Below are 20,238 nucleotides of genomic sequence, written 5' to 3'. Positions count from 1 at the left end.
AAAATATTTAATTTTTCTATGTAGACTGCAGAATTATTAAAGTAATATTTAACAATTCGGCATCAGTTCACGAAAGAAAAAAATAATAATATTAATACACTCAGTAGAAATTTGATGATGAAAGTCAAGTAATGTTCGTTCCAATGCCGATACATCGGCGTAAATTTTGTCGATGGCGGATGGTGAGCCCGATGGTGGAATTTTCGGACCATCGGCGCCAATGCATCGGCCGAGCGGTACCCCGATAACGCGGACCTCACATTGTGAATATTCCACCGAATTCCGAAACATATAACATGGTATGTAACATGGCACTATGTTGACGGTCGGAGCCCAATTGAGAATGGCATTCCACTTGCCGGGGTGTCGAACGGGGCCACACACGCCGGAAAATCGGGTTATCCTGTCAATTGTAAATCGATCCGTCGCCATTCATAAAACCGAAACGGCGTGTGTACGTACCTACGGTTCGTGTGAGCGTTTTGAAAACACGGGGAGGTCACGGGATATATCACGGCGCCTCTTTCCATAATCAGGCGATCAGTGTTCGGTATCACACGCGGCACGATGACGTCTCTCCATATCCTGTATTGCACTCGTCCTTTGACACTAATTGCGCGAGCCCGCCTCGATATCCTGTTTATTGACAATATCATCAGTATTCTCGTTGGGAAGGGCCCTACACCGATACTCTTCTGCGGTTTAATGACACATTGTCCACGCAAATATGTGTCTACTTCGTTCCTGTTACGAATCCCGCGTTATTACGTGAAACTGTAAAATTATTCCTGCTTCAATTATATACATTTTGCTTTGTGTGGCCGAAGAGTCACTCCTCTGTTAAGGGTCTAAACGACAGTTGTGTAATGTATTATGCAAAAATTTTATGATACAGGTTTGTTAAAATTTGTATTTTGTTAGTTCTTCAATATATAGTATCCTGGTACTTAGTTGAAAAGGCCCAGTTAAGAATATCCCTAAACATTTTTATTCATAATTTGATTTCAATGGATTATGGGCCATAAAAAATTATGTTCCATCCATAAAAATTGTCTTCTGTATTACCCAGACCTATCATTTTTATAGTTAAAAAAAGAAAAATAATTTCAATATTCATTAGGTAAGTACATTTTAAAATGAAATTTTTAAAATTTCAAGTATTGTGACCAATACTATACCTTATTTTTTGATTGTAAAAATGACATAAAACTTCTATCCGGTAATATAGGTATCTAGTTCTAAGACATAAGAATATTTTTTTCTTTCATTTGAGACATTATTCATTAAAATTGAATTATAAATATAAAAGTTTGTTTATAAAAATACATTTAAAACTTAAATGTATGTTACCACATTTTAAAAATTAATGACTAGTTGTAGACTGAGTTGTTTACAATATTATTTTTATTTGATGTTTTAGACAATTTAATAGTAAAGTAAAGTAAATACATAAAAAATATAATTCAAAATCGAATTAATAACAAAACAATTTAGATATTTAAATTCAGCACCCTCAAATGTTTGGGGTATTAAACAAGGAGGACTCTGTATATTATTTCTTCGAATATGTAAAATGTTAATTGAATAATTTCTAAGACCATAAATAAATATTTCTTGTCTAAAATGTTATAACATATAACTGCAATCCTTTTTTAAAAATAGGTAGTTGTTTGTACATTAATTTACAGAATTTGCAGTTTTTCTACTACCAATTAAAAATTTTCCAATTAAGGAGAAAGAATACTGAAATTACGAAACATCTTTTTAAGAACTGGTCTGGTAAGAACATACCGTTAGGATTATCAATTTCTATGTTTATTTTTCATTTGAGTCTCAATCATTTAAGGAATATAATTGACATCAACACCTACTAATTAATAAATTTATACGTGTCGTACGACTGCTCGTCAATTTAATTCCTTAACGGTGTCGTTAAAAAATATATAACGGACCGTTTATTACGGTAAAAAAACTCAATAAAACGATGTTGTCTTATTTTCTCTCTTATACTTAGGTTACTAAACGTCGTCTGAAAATGTGCCTGTAGATTTTCTTTCAAGACACATTTTCCATACTATTCCTGTGAGTGAGTCTAATAGTCGCGCGTATGTATTTATGCCCAAAGGTGTGTCAAATATATATTCACGCTCGTTATAAACTACATTGTACCGGTCAAGTATACTTAAAATAGAGTTCAATGTTAGAAATAACACGTTTCTGCGAAGTTGAACATTTAAAGGCAATATATACGGTTACGGTTGCTCCACGCTTAATCTGCAACAAACTGCATAACTAACAATAAGTCAGAGGCCAATGAGTAGTTGACTTTTGTTCACAAATTATTTTATTATTACATTCAACTCAGTTCCTCCACTTTGTTATACGGAGTGTTAGAAATCTAAAATATAATGTAGAAAATTACGTCTAAAGCAATTGACTGAATAAAATATTATGATATTATTATAGATTACAAAATATTAATAATTGTTTTTTATTTTCAGAATCATCCCGATCCCGATCATCCTACCCGATGACGGTACTTCAGATTATTGGAAGTAATGGTGATTATTATAGTTTTTAAATGGTAATTATTATAGCCATATCTTTTTTATTTAATGTGAAAAGTTGAAATAATATTAATTTACTATTGTTATTTAACATTATATTATATAAATTACTATAATCTTATTCTATGAAATATTACATTAATTTTTCAGAATTAAGCTGGACGTAAATATAGTAACTTTTATTTTTAAAAGGATTTTTAATTATTATATCTGTGTTATTTATTTGTTTTTTTCATTTTGGCCCATCTCCGTGGCATAGACCTGGCCATTTTCCGAATACATAAATGGAATAAGTCTATATTCCTTCAAACTTCTTCAATTGTTGTGATGTTCATCGAAATTTGTAAAATTTTTATGTCGATTTAGGATATAAACAAGATCCCCCATGTTTTCTATAGGGATGATGTTTGGAGATTGGAACGGACTAGACAAACTATCGATGCTTTGGACTATCGATGCTTTGCTTTGGACTTTCATTTCTTCAATATGTGAAAGCAAATTGTTGTTTAGTATATCCTTGTACATAAATACTTCCTATAGTGGATATTACATTATGTATAGTTTTATCTCAATTGGATGTTTAAATAAGCAGAATCATTACTTTTTATAAATAAAATTTCTAAACAATTGAAAATTGAACTTTTTAGTAGAAACCAGAGCTTTTCTTGTAGTTGTGGGGTTAAACGAATCCTCATCCTCTAACCATTTTCTTGTACTCCTTGAACTAATTTCTGCAAGTCCTTTTGCAACCAAATTGGTTTTAATGACAGTTGACGATAAGATTGAATTGTTTTTTGACACGATCATCCAGCCACTTATTAACATATTGATCTAGTGAGGTGAACACTTTTTTCCTAAGAAATATTGGAAACACATCAAAGTAACTTCCGCAATATGAAGTAGGATATTATTCCGTTGGAAAACTAACTCACTAGTTTGACTAATATTGCCACGCCTTTGAAATGAAGTAAAGAATATGTTAAACACAACAAAAGTGAAATGAGTACTGAAATGTTTCTGTATTATACGAATTTAATACATATAACCATTATTGAATAAACGACCTTCAAAATCTAATAATTTTTTATCCTTATATAAACGAGTATTCGAACCAAACTTGGAACTATGTGATTTCTAGACCAGAAAATATATAATAGCATTAATCTGTTTCTTATTTTGTTAGATTTAGTAATATAATATTGATTTATTCTTACAACACCGTTTCATTCCTAAAATTAAATCATTTTAATGATAAGTAAGTATTTAATATTCTCTTTATAACAAAATTTAGGCATTAAAATGTTGTGTGTGCATTAAAAATGACGTTCGATATAGTATAAAATTTTAAATAAACATTATTTAACTGACATATAATGAAGTGACATTGGTAAGTAATTTAAAATGTATAGGTACTTAACACCCTTCAAAAAGTAATTTATTTATTTTCGCACGCATTACTCCAAAGTGTCTGTTTAGAAGTGCCGCAACTAAAGCATCCAATTAACACAATCCATTAACCACATTAACGGTTCCCCTTAACGGAAAATAAATATTATTGGTAGCACGATTTCCGTCCACCGTGTTTCATAAAATCCATATCCTTCACGTTGATAGGCTGAATTTCAAGGAAGCTCGTTGCGCAAGATTTATATATTTAATAGGCGGAGTTTATGGAGGAAATGCAATATTCAAAAGGCAAAAGAGCATGTCTGTCGATCGTTATATTAACACGGCCTCCCATAGCGTATCTTGATTGATAATTTATGCCACGCAAATAAATTCAATTCGATGATACTGTTTCTTAGAAAAACGCATAATTAAGCAAATCGACCTCAGGAAGTATTGACGTCCATATTGAGAATTCGCTTGTGCATTACCATCAGGTGGTGGTACTTCAGTAATTTACAGTCATTAATCGAACGTCCACTTTTGAATTTTCAATTAGCTCATCGAGGATTTCAGTGTGAAAAAATGTTTTATTTTATGAAGAAAAGCCAAACATCGACACAAAGCAAAAGCAAGAGAAACGATTATTATTAATTAAGTAATTTTATGGGGTGATAGATCTATCTTAATTAATATTTTTACCTTCTTATGATAGGGGGATTGTATAGATGATCGATTAAAAATGTGAAATTTTGTATATTGATTAAATAACATCAAAAATTGTTTGCAATTTAGAGTCATATCAGCTATAATTCAGCTATTATTGAACTGAATGCCGCTGGACGTGTAATTTAATCACCTTTATAACGAAATATAATTTATCTCGATTGGACATGCCGTTCACACAATTATTAAAGTATATTTTAATTTATAGTTTAACTGAATATTAATTCTTATTCGTTGAACTAGTTCTATTTAGAGTTATTAATGGTTAAGTTTCTTCAGAAAAGCGTTTCAATAAAGACTTTATCTCCAATGGAACCATTTTATACTATGTGTTCACAATAGCATAATAGGGGTACAAAAGGGAGTGATGTACACTGTTATATTCATAAGGTGGGGTCTATTTGGCTTCATAAAAAATGGGCGTACAAACTCGATTAATGTTAATTTTTAAAATATCAACGAATAAGCATGCAAAACATTAACGGTAACATTAAATTTTATGTGGAGTAAAAAATTTAGAAACAAATAAACACATGCAGTAAGAAAAAGTAGTAAATAAATTTAATCCGCCATCGAGGAAGTGTAGAACAACGACAAAAATCAAACGTCGTCCCTCAATGTTGGGTAGGTCGTAAAAAGCAAAGAAAATAAAATATAATAGAAGCACTATATCCCGTTGTCTTAATGTTTAGCTCCGTGTCGTACAACAAAATTGACGAGGAGCAGTTTTAAGAGCGAAGAGGGAAACGTCATTGCTTTATCAGGGGACCTGTAGCGTTAAAAACTTAACAACCTGCCACTTTCCTCATGAATTTTACAGTCTTTGTATCTCTTTCGCGAATTTCGCATGGATAACGTGCACTAAAAAGATACCGTCTTGGTGCCATTCTTTTTTAAAATAATCTTTAATGAGATTTTAGCAGGACATTCTTTAGACTTTCAATGTTACATGCGGAAAAAATAGAATTGTCCGAAAATAAAATTTATGGAGATTATTTCAGCGACATTAACGTGCAATAATGTAAAATTTTAGAGGTCTATGCATAAAACATGTGGCGAGTGGCCCCCAATAGTTGCGTCGGTCATCTCGGAAATGACATATAAATAAAATAGTGTCTCTGGGAAAAGATGGAAAATATTTTTAGTTACTAAGATTTCAGTTGAGATCAATGAAAATAGTTCCCTGAAACAGTGAAAAATGTTTTAAAAATATTTTTTACAGTTTTTTGAATCAGTTGTTAAAGAGCCCAATATGACTCAAAGATATTCCTAAATAGTTACATTATTATGAGATATTTAATAAAATATATAAAATATATTATAGATGCCATATAAAATATAATATGGCTAAACTATAAAGAGTAATTCAACAGAATGAATAGAAATTATTGAACGTTCCCAGATATCTATTAAAAATTAAATTAATATATTTTATTGTAGATCACTCGATCTGATTTGTTTAGATTTTTATTATGGGACTTGAATAAAAATGAGTTGTGTATTGAGACAACATATTTAAAGAATATTTTACAGAGCGACTGAAAGATATCATTATTCACAGTTCTCCTTTTAAATTAGAATATATAGTTTTTTTAAGAAAAAATGTTTTAAATAAATTAAATTAATTAAAGATTAAAATCGTAATATTATTTTATTATTTTAGTACATCAAACAGATTCAACTACAACTTTACTGAGTTCATTAATTAGTTTACATTTAACTATGAAAATAATATTATAACAATACAAAGAACTGTATAATTTTCAAATTTTTGTATATATTTTGGATAATAAAAATATATTAAGGTACAACTTTCACCTACATGTTTGTTTTTTAAGTTTTATTATTTGAAAGCTGGACATTTTTTGATTGTAAAGCATGAAAAAAAATATTTATAAACAAAATATCATACTTTTTGTTACAAAACCAAAACCTACTAGACAATTTTTTAGACATGAAAAATGAAATTATACTATAGTTTTTATAGCAAATCTATCTATTATCTATTAAATTATGCATATTTATAATTCTAGATAAAAATTAATTAAAAGTTAATCAAGTATACAATGAAATAAACTGTCAAAAATAACATATGTTTTAACAATATTAAAATACAATATTAATAAGACTATTCGTGGTTACCTTTTCCAATTGTTCTGTGGTAATTTCCACACATAATTCATTAATTCTACCACGAACTTATCCAAAAAATATGTACATTTATCATATCATCTTTGATTAAACGGTGGATTGGTCGAAGCAAATAAAAATCGAATATTAAAAGTATCAGTAAAAGTATACAGTAGGAAAAGCGTTTGGCCCGTCTGAATTTAGAGAGAGACGCATCATGCATGAGAGGGACAGAAGAAGTCTGCCCCATAGTGGGATACTTACTGTCTCTATTGTACATGATGTCTCTTTCAGGATTCAGATTGATTTAACTCTTTTCGTACTGTATATAGTATTATACGTATAATATTTTTTATTTTGCCCATAAATACATATTTTTATGCTATAAAATTGAAAAAAAAGGTTTGTCAATATCGGACAAAAAATACATTTTTTTTGAGTCCCTCGCTTTCAAAAGAATTATGCTGTATAAAAATGTGTAGGTGAAAAAGATAATTTTGTGAAATATAGAAGATAGACCAAAGAAAACTCTTTCATTTTTAAGAGAGAGAGAGAGAAAGATAAATTTATTATTTTTTTCTTCATTTTAAGAAATATAATACAAAATAATGTATCAATTGTTTTCAAGGTAAATAGTCCAATGTCTTAAATACACTTCTGATTTGTAAATTAGAAGAACACATTGGTTTCCTGATAAATCAGTGATGCTAGACTCTTTCGAAGCTATTTTGGAACCTTAAAATATTTCCACTTTTTTAAAGACATATTTATATTCTTAGTCCTAAGTAGTTTTTTGAAATATGGCCAATGATCCCCAGTATTTGGTCACCCAGAACACAAAACATTTTTTTGTAGTAAAAATATTTTAATTTAAAATGGCATCATATAAAAAGCGTTTCCGGCTTGACAGACTTAGTACTTCCGTTGGACAACCCTGGAAGCTTTGAAACGTTCCTAAATGAATTTCGCTCACCCCTATCGCGACCAGACGAGCTTAAAGCCCGGTTTTACGACCGTTCTCACCCTACTTCGGCACTAAAATGACGTCACCGCAAAACGAAAACGCTGCTTAAAAAAATATGTCATAAAAGCTGTCGCATATGAATCGAAAATTACTAGTCGAAAATATGAATTATGTGCCTTAATGTCTGAAAGAAAAGTTCTCAGACCCAGCCATCGTTAAACTCTAGCGCGGAGGTTAAATGATTTTTTTTTTCTTCTGAAGCTCGGGACTAAATGACCTAAAATGATTCGATTAGCCTACATAAAATATTCCGGCTGAGTCGTACGCTTTTTTATGGGCACATTCATTTCACTTTTATCACCCCTCCCTCACCAATTATAATTTGCAACGCGTCATCTCAATATGTAAAATGCATGCGATCCATGTAAAACCTGAAAAGCTATAAATTAAGTCTATTTTGGACCAAACAGGTGCAATTATTTAACGATTCATTTACTAAGAGAACCAACCGGCCGTCATGCCAGTTTGTTCAATTTGAAAGAGGACCGCAAATCTTCACAATCATCAACTTTCATTAACCAAATTAACGCACATATTTTAAGTTGTGGTAAAGAAAAGTGCGTGGGTGCGTTTCAGTTTTGTTAGTTTTTGACGATAGTGGAGTGTTGTTGGAGTGTATCCTTTGATATTTGGTTTTACGGTCTGGGCAAATCTTACGAGACTCAAATGTTATGTCGGTCATTAAATTCCGCACTCGTATTTGCAAGAACCATTCGGGTCATATAAAAAGTAATGAAATGACGAACAGATGTGTAGACGGTTTTGAATATTTATTTTTGGGACCTTGTCATAACACATTTACTGTATTTTACTACATATGTTTGTAAGTGTTTGATGCGCTAACAGAGGGAAATAACTAAGTTTTATACTCACAGGTGGTTTCATTATTACAAATATAGTACATACCTGGAAATAAACAATACTTTGTTAGCAAAGCTAGATACAAATATAAAAGTAATCAAATTTTGTGGAATAGGTACCACGATAGTGAAATCCTCTTTCATCAATATAGCACCGATATAAATACACAACAAATAATAAAAAAGAATAAGAATAATTTACTAACCAGTGTAATATTGCAACACTTCCGTCATGTAATAATTTATTAATTACACGCATCACTAATAAAAGATACATAATATCTTTTTGCGATTGACATTATCACTACATTGTATAAATAATTATAAATAATAGTATCCTATCAGTGTAAGTTATTGACATTACTATGTGTGGCAATACTCCCATAAAGTGCGTTAAAAGAATCTGCTGACAAACAAATCATTTAAATTAAGTAAAATAATTAAATTGATACTATAAACTGTATAATGTTCGTACAACGAATTAGGAATAGAGAACAACACCAGACGACGACTGTTAACCTCAAGTTTTATATGCAACTTGTCTCTCCACTAAAAAACCCGCAAATTAGTGCCAACAACGCACAAGCACGCATTTCAGCAACCATTCAATTAGCAAATTTGGCGAAGGTTAGCGTGACAAAGACGAAGAAAACGAAAAATAAAAAAAGTGCATATGAAAATCCGCCAGTTCTCTTTTCCGCCGTATACTCGGGCAATATAACTTGGTCATTACGATGCGTTCTACTAGATCGACTTTTATGTATTTTTTACGACTGAAAGCTTTAGAATCGGGCACTGGAGTCTCATCCTGGAAGAATCAGATGTATCAAAATAGATGGAACGCCATCCCGGGGCGCATAAAAATTATAATGCCGTCTTCAGCCAAATGTACTTTAACATTTCTATAAAATGCAATTGCCTAAAAATGTCCTGTTTATGGCGCGACCGGTGATTCCCGCTGTCCGTAAAACGCGAATGAATCATAAAAATCGACACGAAGAAAAAAAAATGAGATCATTAAACACGGCTGTAAATTGATTTAAGGGTCCGTAAATGATACAACGGATACGATTCACGAATGCCACCTTTTCGTCGACCGAAAACTGTTACAAAGGTTGATTAATGGTCTAAATTATTAATAATGTTGTACAAATACACAAATGAACGTCTTTTGTATATTTTGAATTTTCCAGATTAAATGGACTTTCCAATAAGTTCGTCCAGTAATATTTGAATATTTGCAGTTGTTGACGGTTCGTATTTTAAATTTACTTTACTTTTTATATATTTAATGGATATAATAATAAGCAATATTTTATTTTTTCTAAAATTCTGACACATTTTACTCGATTCATTCTTAATTTAGCACCCTAAAATTCTTCAAAGAAAACATTCTTCTGAAGGTTTTGCTGATATAATTACAATTTTGGAAAATGACAATCTGAGACGACAACAAATTATCCAAAAATATGCGACATGCTGATAGTTAACAACGAGCTACGATCAAAAGATAGGGCCGTTTTCTGATTGTCTCTGTTAGACATTGTCGCACATTGTCAATATCCAGGCTTTATGCAGACGATGAAATCAATATAAATCTGTGTACCATCAAGAAAAGATTGCATAAAAATGATCTTAAAGTCGGAAAATGTTTTCGACACCTTGTGTTAAACAGGGGGCATCGCGTGAACGTAATGAGATACATCACGACCAATCCATGGCTTCAACTTTTGTTTTTGTAGGTGATTCTGTAACAGTGTGGTGTGGAGACATGCACGGTGAAACCATGTGTGCTGGACTATTTAGTTAATCAACAAACCAACTAACTCAAGAATTTGGAGATTTCGTTTTTGTAGACGAAAATACCCGACCTCACTGTGAAATAATTATAAATCTTGCAAAATCATGACATTATTAAAATGTGTAAAAGTGGCCCCCAGTTCATCAGACCGTCTTCAAAGACAAATTTTCATTCGAAACGCTAATACAAATTATCTACTTGTAAATTGGATATAGCATAATCTATTATTCATTGTTTTTGAGATATTGAACAGTAAATTAAACTAACTCTTTCCAATATTAATTAAAATTCATTGATTTTGGAAAACAATGTACGTGAAATTAACATAATATTGTTTCCCAATGTGACTAAAAATTTATTATTAATTTTATAACTAAATTAATTTAAATAATTTTGTAAAATTAATTAATTACTTCTAAAAAATAAATAATAATAAACATTCGACTATATACAAAAGAATTTTCAATGAATTTTTTGTAATTGTCACTGATCAAGACCAGTTACTGTTTCCTGTAATTTATTTTAATTACTTTTTAAGCTTTCACTGTGTTTTCTAATAATATGAATGGTTTCTGGACAAAAAAAAACTTTTGTGGATTGCTTCCTAACGTTTCCCAAACTCCAGTAGTTGATATCTTCAGGGGTTTACTGATTATAGTGAGTAAAGAACTGAAAATACCAAGCATTCCAGTTGGAGAAATGTTAGGAATCAGATTATTAACACGGCAGCCTTTATGTTAAAACATCATTCATATAATTATTTTAAATAAAACTGAGTGAATTTTGTTGGGAAATAAAACAGTGTAAGATGTAAAAGACATTATAAATTGAATAACATATAGTATAATTTATATCCATCTTCCAATGTTTTTGAAATATTGAAGACCAAATTAAACTATCTCTTTCTAATTTTAATTAAAATAAATTGACTGTGAAAACCAATGTAAACGAAATTGACATAATACTGTTTCCCACCGTGACCAAAAATTTATATTCTAATATCAATTTTATTACTAAAAAAACTAAATTAAGTTAAATAATTTTGTAAGATTAATTAATCAATTATATAAAAAAGTATATTTCTGGTAACCTCTTAATAGACTAGAACATTCGACTATATATAAAATAATTTTGTAATTTGTTATAGTTACTGGTCCAGACCAGCTCCTGTTTCCTGAAATTTTCGCAATAATTTAATTTAATTAATGTTTAAGCTTTCATTGTGTTTTCTAACTATAAGGATGGTTTTTGGCCATAAACGCTGTTGCGACAATGAATTGCTTCCTAACGTTTCCCAAAGTAAAGTAGTTGGCATCTTCAGGGGTTTACTGATTATAGAGAGTAAACCCCTTAAATTACCAAGCACTCCAATTGGAGAAACGTTAAGAAGCAGTTTATTATCACGACAGCCTTTGTGTTTAAAACCCATACATGTAATTATTTTAATTAGAATTAATGAGTGAAATTTGTTTGTAAATATGACATAAAACAATGCAAGATAGTTTGTGATGCAACAATTACCTTTTATTTTCTTTAGTTCACTTTGTAAACAAAATTTGAACGCACATGTTTAAAAGTTGTCAATAAATTTGTGGTTAACTTAATAATAAACGTTTAAATATAAATTTCGAATTGATTTGAACTAACCAGTGTTAGTGCATCTACAGTTGAACATATTATTTTTATATGCAAACAAACAAAAAATTGAATAGGTCTAGCGTGTACGTACCGCTTCCAAGAATCACAATTACTTATCTGCATTTCTATTGGCCGACCGGTTAATAGTGGATTTATGTACTGTTTAAGCGGTTTTTGAACAGAACACGACGCGTCCGATTTTTCGTCAATTTTCAATGATTATTCTGCTGCGTTTATTATTTGAATGTCCCGTGTGACATTTTACGGTCTCATAATGTCCTGTGTGTGATACTGACGCTGGATCCGACGAAAATCTGAATAATTTTTGGTATGTATTTTTTATGTTAGGTTATATTTTATTTTGGGGCGCCGTGAAGTTGTTTCTGTTGTACCACGATCGCAAACATTATTTTTTTCTTTTTCCACTCGATTTTTATTATTTTATTATTATGTTCGTAGTTTCGATAAATGAAATATAAAAAGTAAATTAGTGGCGGCATATTTTCATAGTAGGCTTTGGATTTGTAATGGCGGAAACGACTGAACTTAGCATTAACGGCTTGTGATTAGAATGCGACGCGTCCGATTTTTTGTCGGTTTTCAAGTATTTTTCGGTGGTATTTATTTATTATCTAAATGTGTCGTGCTTTCTCGGACTAACATGTGTGATTTCAACCAATTCGGGTATGTTTTCTTGTAAATTGTTTGTTAGATTAAATCTATTTATTGTCCTCGATTCTTTTATCTATTTAGCCCACTTACCGAACAGTCACGCCCGTAATTTTAATAAAAAAAATTAAAAATTTCAAATTTAAAACAATTCATTTTTCAAGTGGGCTGTGTTGTGTAATGGCGGAAACAGAAAGCGTCGAACCGGTGTATAAGTGAATGTAGTTTTAACGGTTTTAGATATAAACAAGACTTATTCGCGATTTTTCTTCGTTTTCACCGATTTTCTCCGGGGTTTATTATGTAAATGTGCCGTTTTACGTCTTCTTTGATTGACTTTTGTGGGATATGTACACGTACAATTCTTTCAGAATTTGAAGGAATTCACGTCCGTTTACTAAGATTAAAATTTAATTCAGAGATTCTATTCTTACGAAAATTATATTACTTCTTGCTCATGTTATAATGTCGGTGTTCATAGGTCTAATAAATATAATAATAATTGTAATTTTTTACCTTTCAAGTAGGCTATCAATGTCAAATAGTGGCTACAGTCATTTGATTAATATCCATAATTTATATTTAATTTAATAATAAATTATTTAAACAGAAATATTAAATTGATTTAAACCAATAAATGTATTAAATAATAACTTACAGTTAGTTGAGAATATTGTTTTCGTAGACACACTTAAAAATAAACGCAAAAAAGTGAAGGTCCAACTCGTATCATTTCAAGGAATCACAACAATTAATTTTCTGCATTTCTATTGGTAGCCCTGTTACCAACTGTATTTATGCTGTTTTAACAGTTTTTGAATACAAAACGGAGCGTCTGATTTTTCGCAGGTTTCCGTTGATTTTTCCGTAGTGTATATTATTTAAATGTGTCGTGCGGTGTTTTACGTTCCCTTTAACAGACTTGTACGATTCTGACACAGAATTTAATGAATATTACAAGAATTTGTGGTACGTATTGTTAAAACAATTTATTAGTTTAGTTATTTCATTTTGAGGCGCGGAGATATTGTTTCCATTCTACCCTAACAGCTACAATTGTTTTTCTCTCTTCTTTTAATTCATTTTCTCATTATCGGTGTGCATAAATTCGATAAATTAAATATAAATTGCCAATTTGATACCACATATTTATAAAGTTGGCTCTGAATTTGTAATGGCGGAAACAAGTGGATGCAGTATTAACGATTTATTACAATTGTTTATTAGATTAAGAATTTTATTTTGAGATACAGGGATATTATTCCTAGTGCATTCAGGGATTGTTTTTTTGTCTTTCGGCTCACTCTTTGAATATAAAATATATTATTTCGGTGAAAAAATTGTATATTTAAAATATTTTTTTTAAAGTTAACTGTGAATACCATATGTCACGACGGTGACAGAAAATCAAAGTTACTGGCCAACAAGTGCTTACTGTTGAAACGTTTTTTGATAAAGAGCTAGATGCATCCGCGATTTTGAGGCTTTTTTCATGGATTTTCTTTTGGGTTTATAGGTAATTGTATCACACGTTTCGTTTTATTGATTTTTGTGATTTCATCGTACAATTTTATTATAATCTCAAGTAATATTTGGTAGTTAGTAGTAGCTAGTAATATAAGATTTGACGAAATCATTCCTGCTGTACTACGACTACAACACTTGTAATTGTATTTTACTTAATAATCGAATACTCAATTAGAAACTCGAACAATAATTTGATTCAATTAATATATATTTATTTATTATTTAGAAATTAATTTATTTTTATTAGAATAATTAAAGAGCTCAGACGTTTATCGTTTCTATCGTATTGCGTTTTTTTAATTTTTGATGCTCCAGGTTATTGGAAATATATACAGTACTGGACATTATTATAGAAACTTTATAAAATGTTAAATATTTTAGCGACAATTATTTTACTTAATGTGAACTGTTAAAATATTATTAATTTAATATTGTTGTTTTGTACAATATTATAAAAACTACTATTTATTCTCTATTGCGATTGCAGCGATTTTCTTTTTGTTTAAATAATAAACAATATATACTTCTTGATATTGATTTTTGTTCTATTAAATAATAGAATACACATATATAAATTAATTTATTTATGAAGAAACATGTCACGTTAACGATGACATAAAAAAAATAAAACCAGAAAATTAACAATGTTCGTCGCGACAAAATTAATAAAAAATAATAAGTAAATCCAACGTAAAAGGCCTATTTCGTTCAGAATGCCTTATTGAGTAAAACGTCTTCACATCTTTTTGGCATAGACGAGATTAGGAAATTATTTTCTCGTCTATATTGTTCCAAATATTTTTGATTTGTTTAAACAATTTTGTTTTTTTTTTTTGTGATGCAATTTGCTCTAATCTTCTTATCCACAATCTATTTCTATTGGATTGAGATAGAGAGATTGAGCTGACCACTTTAAGTTATTGAGTTTTTGTTGAACAAACCAATCTGGGACAATTGTCATGCTGAAATATACATTTTAACGACATTTTCCATTCACAATAGGGTATCATCACGTCTTCTAATATGTTATGATACACAAAACGATCCATTTTACCTTCTATTTTCTGAATCGGGTCCATACCGTAAGCGGAAAAACAACATCAAACCATAACACTGCCTCCATGTGTAATAATTGTTGTAACATATTTTGGATAAAGTCTACTGTTTCTAGGACGATGAACAAACTATTCATCATCACTTCCGAAAATATTAAACTTATTAATAGTACTTTTTCCAATCTCTTGCTGTTAAATTTCGATGCCTATGAGCGAAAATAAGTCTTGCTTGTCGATTCTTTTTTGAAAGACAAGGTTTTTTTGCTATACGTCTTCTGACACGACACTAAATTGTCCTGGAACTAATTCTCTTAAAATTTGAGTTGTGGACATCCTTAGATTATTTCTAATAAACATTTTTATGCGACAATCTAATGTTTTTCTGTTTTGTCCAACTCGTTTTCGATTCTCCACATTTCCATGAACTCGATTTTAATTGTTTTTGATATCATCTGTTCTGATACAAGAAACTGATTGTTCGTATATAACTTTTTTGCAATCTTCCTTAATTATAGGCCAAAATAATTTTATTTTTTGAATACACCAGCAAATGTTGACTACGAGGCGTTGTTCTTAATGTAAAAACAATATTCATGTATGAAATGTATGAATTAAATGCGACTGAAAAATATTAGATATTTTTTTAATTTTTAGAAAAAATTGAATAAAAACTGTTTTCTTCCTACTAAACGTAAAAAATGTGTGGGACATTTTAGTTAATATTTAAGTCGCTCTAATTTTGTCCGATAGTGTAAATATAGCAAATTTTGATTTCGGAAGGGATTTTTAATGACTAAATCTGTGTTTAAAATTTTAAATTAACATTTTGTGTAATATCCTTTTTGTTTTATAATTTTGGCACATATTTGTGGCGTAGATGCGACCTATTTCCGAATATACGACAAGTCTATATTCTTAAGAAAGTTTAAATTGTACTAATTTTAGCAAGTTCTATTTCCTAAAATAATTTTAAGTTGACGAAAAAAATTATTGTTTTTGGATATTCGAATTATCCACTTGTTTTTCGAATCCAGACAAATTTTTTCTTTGCTCACTTATCTAATTTCTCTATAGTACGATTGACTTATTTAGCAGTCAACATTAAGCCATCTCTTTTTGTTTCTCCCGGCCTTGGTAACGATAAATTATAATGTTACAGTTTCACTTCGACCAGTGATTGAATAATAATAAAAATAATAATAATAATAATAAGCAAAAGAACGTAATTGATTTAAATTCACAGAGAGCAATAAAAGACCATAAAATAAGTTACTATAATTTTGTTCATTGGAAAATACAAAAGGATGTAATATTATAAAGAAGAAAATATTATTTTTTTAAAATACCATACTAAAACAAAATTATTATTTTAACAGTTCATGTTAAATAAAATAGTTATAATATTTAACATTTTAAAATGTTGTTATTTTGTTGTTGCATTTTTGTATATCTACTGAACTAAACAGATTTAAAATATTTATTATAAAAAGGTAACTTAATTTAAAAAAGAACGCGTCGTAATTTATAGAGAGTTTGACCCCATTCTTAGAGCACTAATTAGTAGGGTTGTTTATATATCGGAAATTTAGAATGTGTCCGCCAATTAAGCCCATGATGTTATATCTTAAGTGTGTCACACGATGTATTTAAGTCCTCTCTTTGCTTAAACGCGATTTTCAGATTGAAATTCTAAGATCATCAGTCGGTGAATATCTATCTGGAGGTAAATCTAATAATTATTTATTGTTCATAACTCTTATTCGCTTATTTGAAACTACAAATATTTTACATTTAATAAAGTGAATAGACGTGCAACTATTACTAGAATAAAACACGACTTGTAGTCGGTCATTTAATCGATAAATAAATAAATATAAATACAGTTTTCAAGAATTTTAAAAAATGTACATACAATTTAGAATGTTTGCGTAGAATTTGTAATGCAGAAAATATAGACCATCAGTGTCAGGTGTGAAAATATTCAGAAAACGACCATACTGAAAACAATTTAGAAAACTTATACACGATATAAAATGCAAATAAGATCTGGGTAGGTAAACCGTAACAAGAAATTCTTGTACAATTTTTTTAACATACGGTAAAATCTTTAATAACCGAAGACTCACAGGAGTGGGTAAAAAAACTTAAAAATAACAAATATCACGTTTACTACCTATTGATAATGTTTGAATTGAAAAACTAATAGATACATACAAAGTGGCACCTAAGAACTGTCCGAAATTAATTATTTTAATCAACAAATAATTTACAGACATTTTTGTTTTAAACCACAACTTGATTTTTCTTCAAATGCACATAATTCTATTAATAAAAACTAATTTTAGAAATCTGTTAAAATTTTTATTGAACAATATCTGTTTTCTGCAATATTAATTGCATTAATTTATTATATTATTAATTAATTAGTTGGATGTATTGTAATAACTGGATAAATTGGACTACTTTGCAATAGTCGTTTTTGTGAAATTAGCAATAATTTTATTTTTCTCAAAAGTATATAATTGAACTTATTGAATCAATTAAGAACTGAGAACTCTAGTGCCTTCGAATTTCTTTGTACTAATTGAATAAATTGGATGTATGTAGCTTATTTGAGATACTGAATATATTGGATTTATTGGATTAATTTTATTAATTGGGCTTTTCATACTTATTATTAAATCGATTTATTTAATTTATTAGATTAATTGCACTTATCTTACTGAATTTATTGATTAATTGGACTTAGTGTACTTTTCAGTATTTGGACTTACTGAATTTATTGTGTTTGCCGATTATTTGGTTTTAATAGATTTACTGGAGTTTTTTAAATAGTTGGGTTGTACACTAACAATTAATGAAAAACGTTTCTGAAAATAATCAAATTATTACAAAAAATCACAAATTAAATCAAATGTGTAACAGTAACATAGATTTTCGTTTGGTAATTCGATCCCAATTTCCAACGTACCACACACTGTGCATGCTGTGTGAAATTGGAATAGTTCAGTTAGTCTAATTCTGTTTAGGTGATACTGATGTGTGTTTATTTCCACCCATCATCACTATAATGGTTATTTACTTTTTTCTGCTACTTTTCTTAATTTGTAAATGTATGATGATCTAACAGCAATTATATAGCTCTTAGCCTTAAATCAGCATATTTATTTATTAATTAATATTTTTTATAACGATCCTCATTTAAAACTAAATTCACCTTATAAGTCAATTCATTGATTTAACGGGTGCCCTTATTATTGTAATGGAAGTTATAAAAAACCCGTATGAAAAATATACTCACTCAATTTAAGCCTTCGTCTGATATGGGTATAGATCGTACCAGATATGTTTGTAAAGCTTACAAAATTTCAAGAGAGTCTTAAGACTTCCACGAATTAATAAAGACATAAAATCACTACCAGCCGTGACTTTAATGAGGCACGATATGCAAACATAACCACGGTTGTTTATTTTATGCAAACTCATTTTACTTGTACCCATTAATCGCACATTCGACAATGTAAAATAATCTCCTCTTCCTTAAAACTATTAGTAACTCAATCTATTAGTATGGTATACTACTTCAAGTCCATTTCAAACATCTACTACATTACTTTGGTTAGATAGACTTCAAACGTGGTTCAAAATAATGAATTTACTTACCCTTACCACCACGGTAGGGAGAAATAATACAGGTGGGTTCACGTCGCGCTTCGTTAGAAGATCTCAGTGAGTAGCACGGATTGGGATCTGAAAATTTATTTCTCTATACATGTTTCTCTTAAACGCCGCCGCCACACATTAGTCAACACCTTTAACCACTGTTATTTTAGTTCATTATGATTAATTCCGATCGTGTGAGGTGCCAAATACTTCCGTAAATGGTGGACAGATATGAGCAAAGTGGAAACTGATGAACCATGATTAAGAGAGAGAAACACATATAGTAAAAAGGGCATGAATTTTCGATCCGTTTCTTCGTAGTTTCATTTCAACCATCTTAACATATGGTACACGTGTTCCTTGTTCAACTAAATTATAATTAGCAATAATTAAATTCTTGCTAGTTAGCTCCAGGGGTCGTTAAATGAATAATTTACTAAAGGTACTGAATTCGCCGCTATAATTTGACGATTTATGTGCATAGAAAAGTATTGATTTAAGTGCAATTACGTAATTCAAAATCTTTTATTACGGAAATAAAAGTTGGCTCAAATAAATTATAACTCTATTGTAAGTTTTACGGCGTATAACTTCTATTTAAATATTTATAGTGGAGGATATTAAAAGTCGATTTTTTTGTACAAATTTTAACGAGTTTCTCAAGAAATTAAGTAAATATAAGAGCAGAGTGTGTAATCTTCCTCATCTAACTCAGTTTTACGGCCAAATTTACTCCCCAACGATGTAATCATTTAATAAAACCGTGCATATGGTAATATTGATGCACTCACTCCAGAGTTTAATGACTATACTTAACAATTTATTAGAGTTACTGTAAATCTTATGTCTTAAACATAAAATACTCTACTTCTAGGATTATTTTCTAAATTAGTTCAATACACTTTTCTATAATAAGTGTCGATTTTTTACAAGACATCTCTGTGCCTTTAAAAAGGACATACGTTTCAATTAAAATTTATTAATAGATACTAACGACGGAGTAGGACGGTGATGGAATAAAGCATGCAATTATATTGATTCACGTGAAAATTTGCATGGTGAACTTGACACCTACACGAAAATGTAAAAAATTGCAAGACAAGTTATATTTAAATGTTGGATTCGATTCAAAAATGGAAAAGAGGTGCAGTCAATTATGCTCAAACTGACATAAGAGATAATATGAATATAC

At 29.8% G+C, this 20,238-nt stretch overlaps 1 protein-coding gene across 9 annotated transcripts in view; it reads right to left on the bottom strand.

Moving 5' to 3' along the window:
- Nucleotides 1–20,238, bottom strand: part of LOC109594657 (protein doublesex) — an 81,630-nt gene that overhangs the window by 35,871 nt on the left and 25,521 nt on the right. For 8 of the 9 annotated variants that reach the window (XR_007547093.1, XR_007547092.1, XM_049961981.1 and 5 more), the window contains one exon: nt 19,047–19,133. The exons of the other annotated variant lie outside the window; for it this stretch is intronic. Coding sequence is in view for 6 of the 8 variants with exons in the window: in XM_049961981.1 (XP_049817938.1) it covers nt 19,047–19,133 (87 nt within the window). In the remaining 2 variants the exon portion in view is untranslated. The remainder of the gene's footprint in view (nt 1–19,046; nt 19,134–20,238) is intronic. 9 annotated transcript variants of the gene reach the window in all.

Source organism: Aethina tumida, chromosome 1 (genome assembly GCF_024364675.1).
Source record: "Aethina tumida isolate Nest 87 chromosome 1, icAetTumi1.1, whole genome shotgun sequence".
NCBI classification, from domain to species: domain Eukaryota; kingdom Metazoa; phylum Arthropoda; class Insecta; order Coleoptera; family Nitidulidae; genus Aethina; species Aethina tumida.
This window is presented reverse-complemented; position numbering and strand designations above follow the sequence as displayed.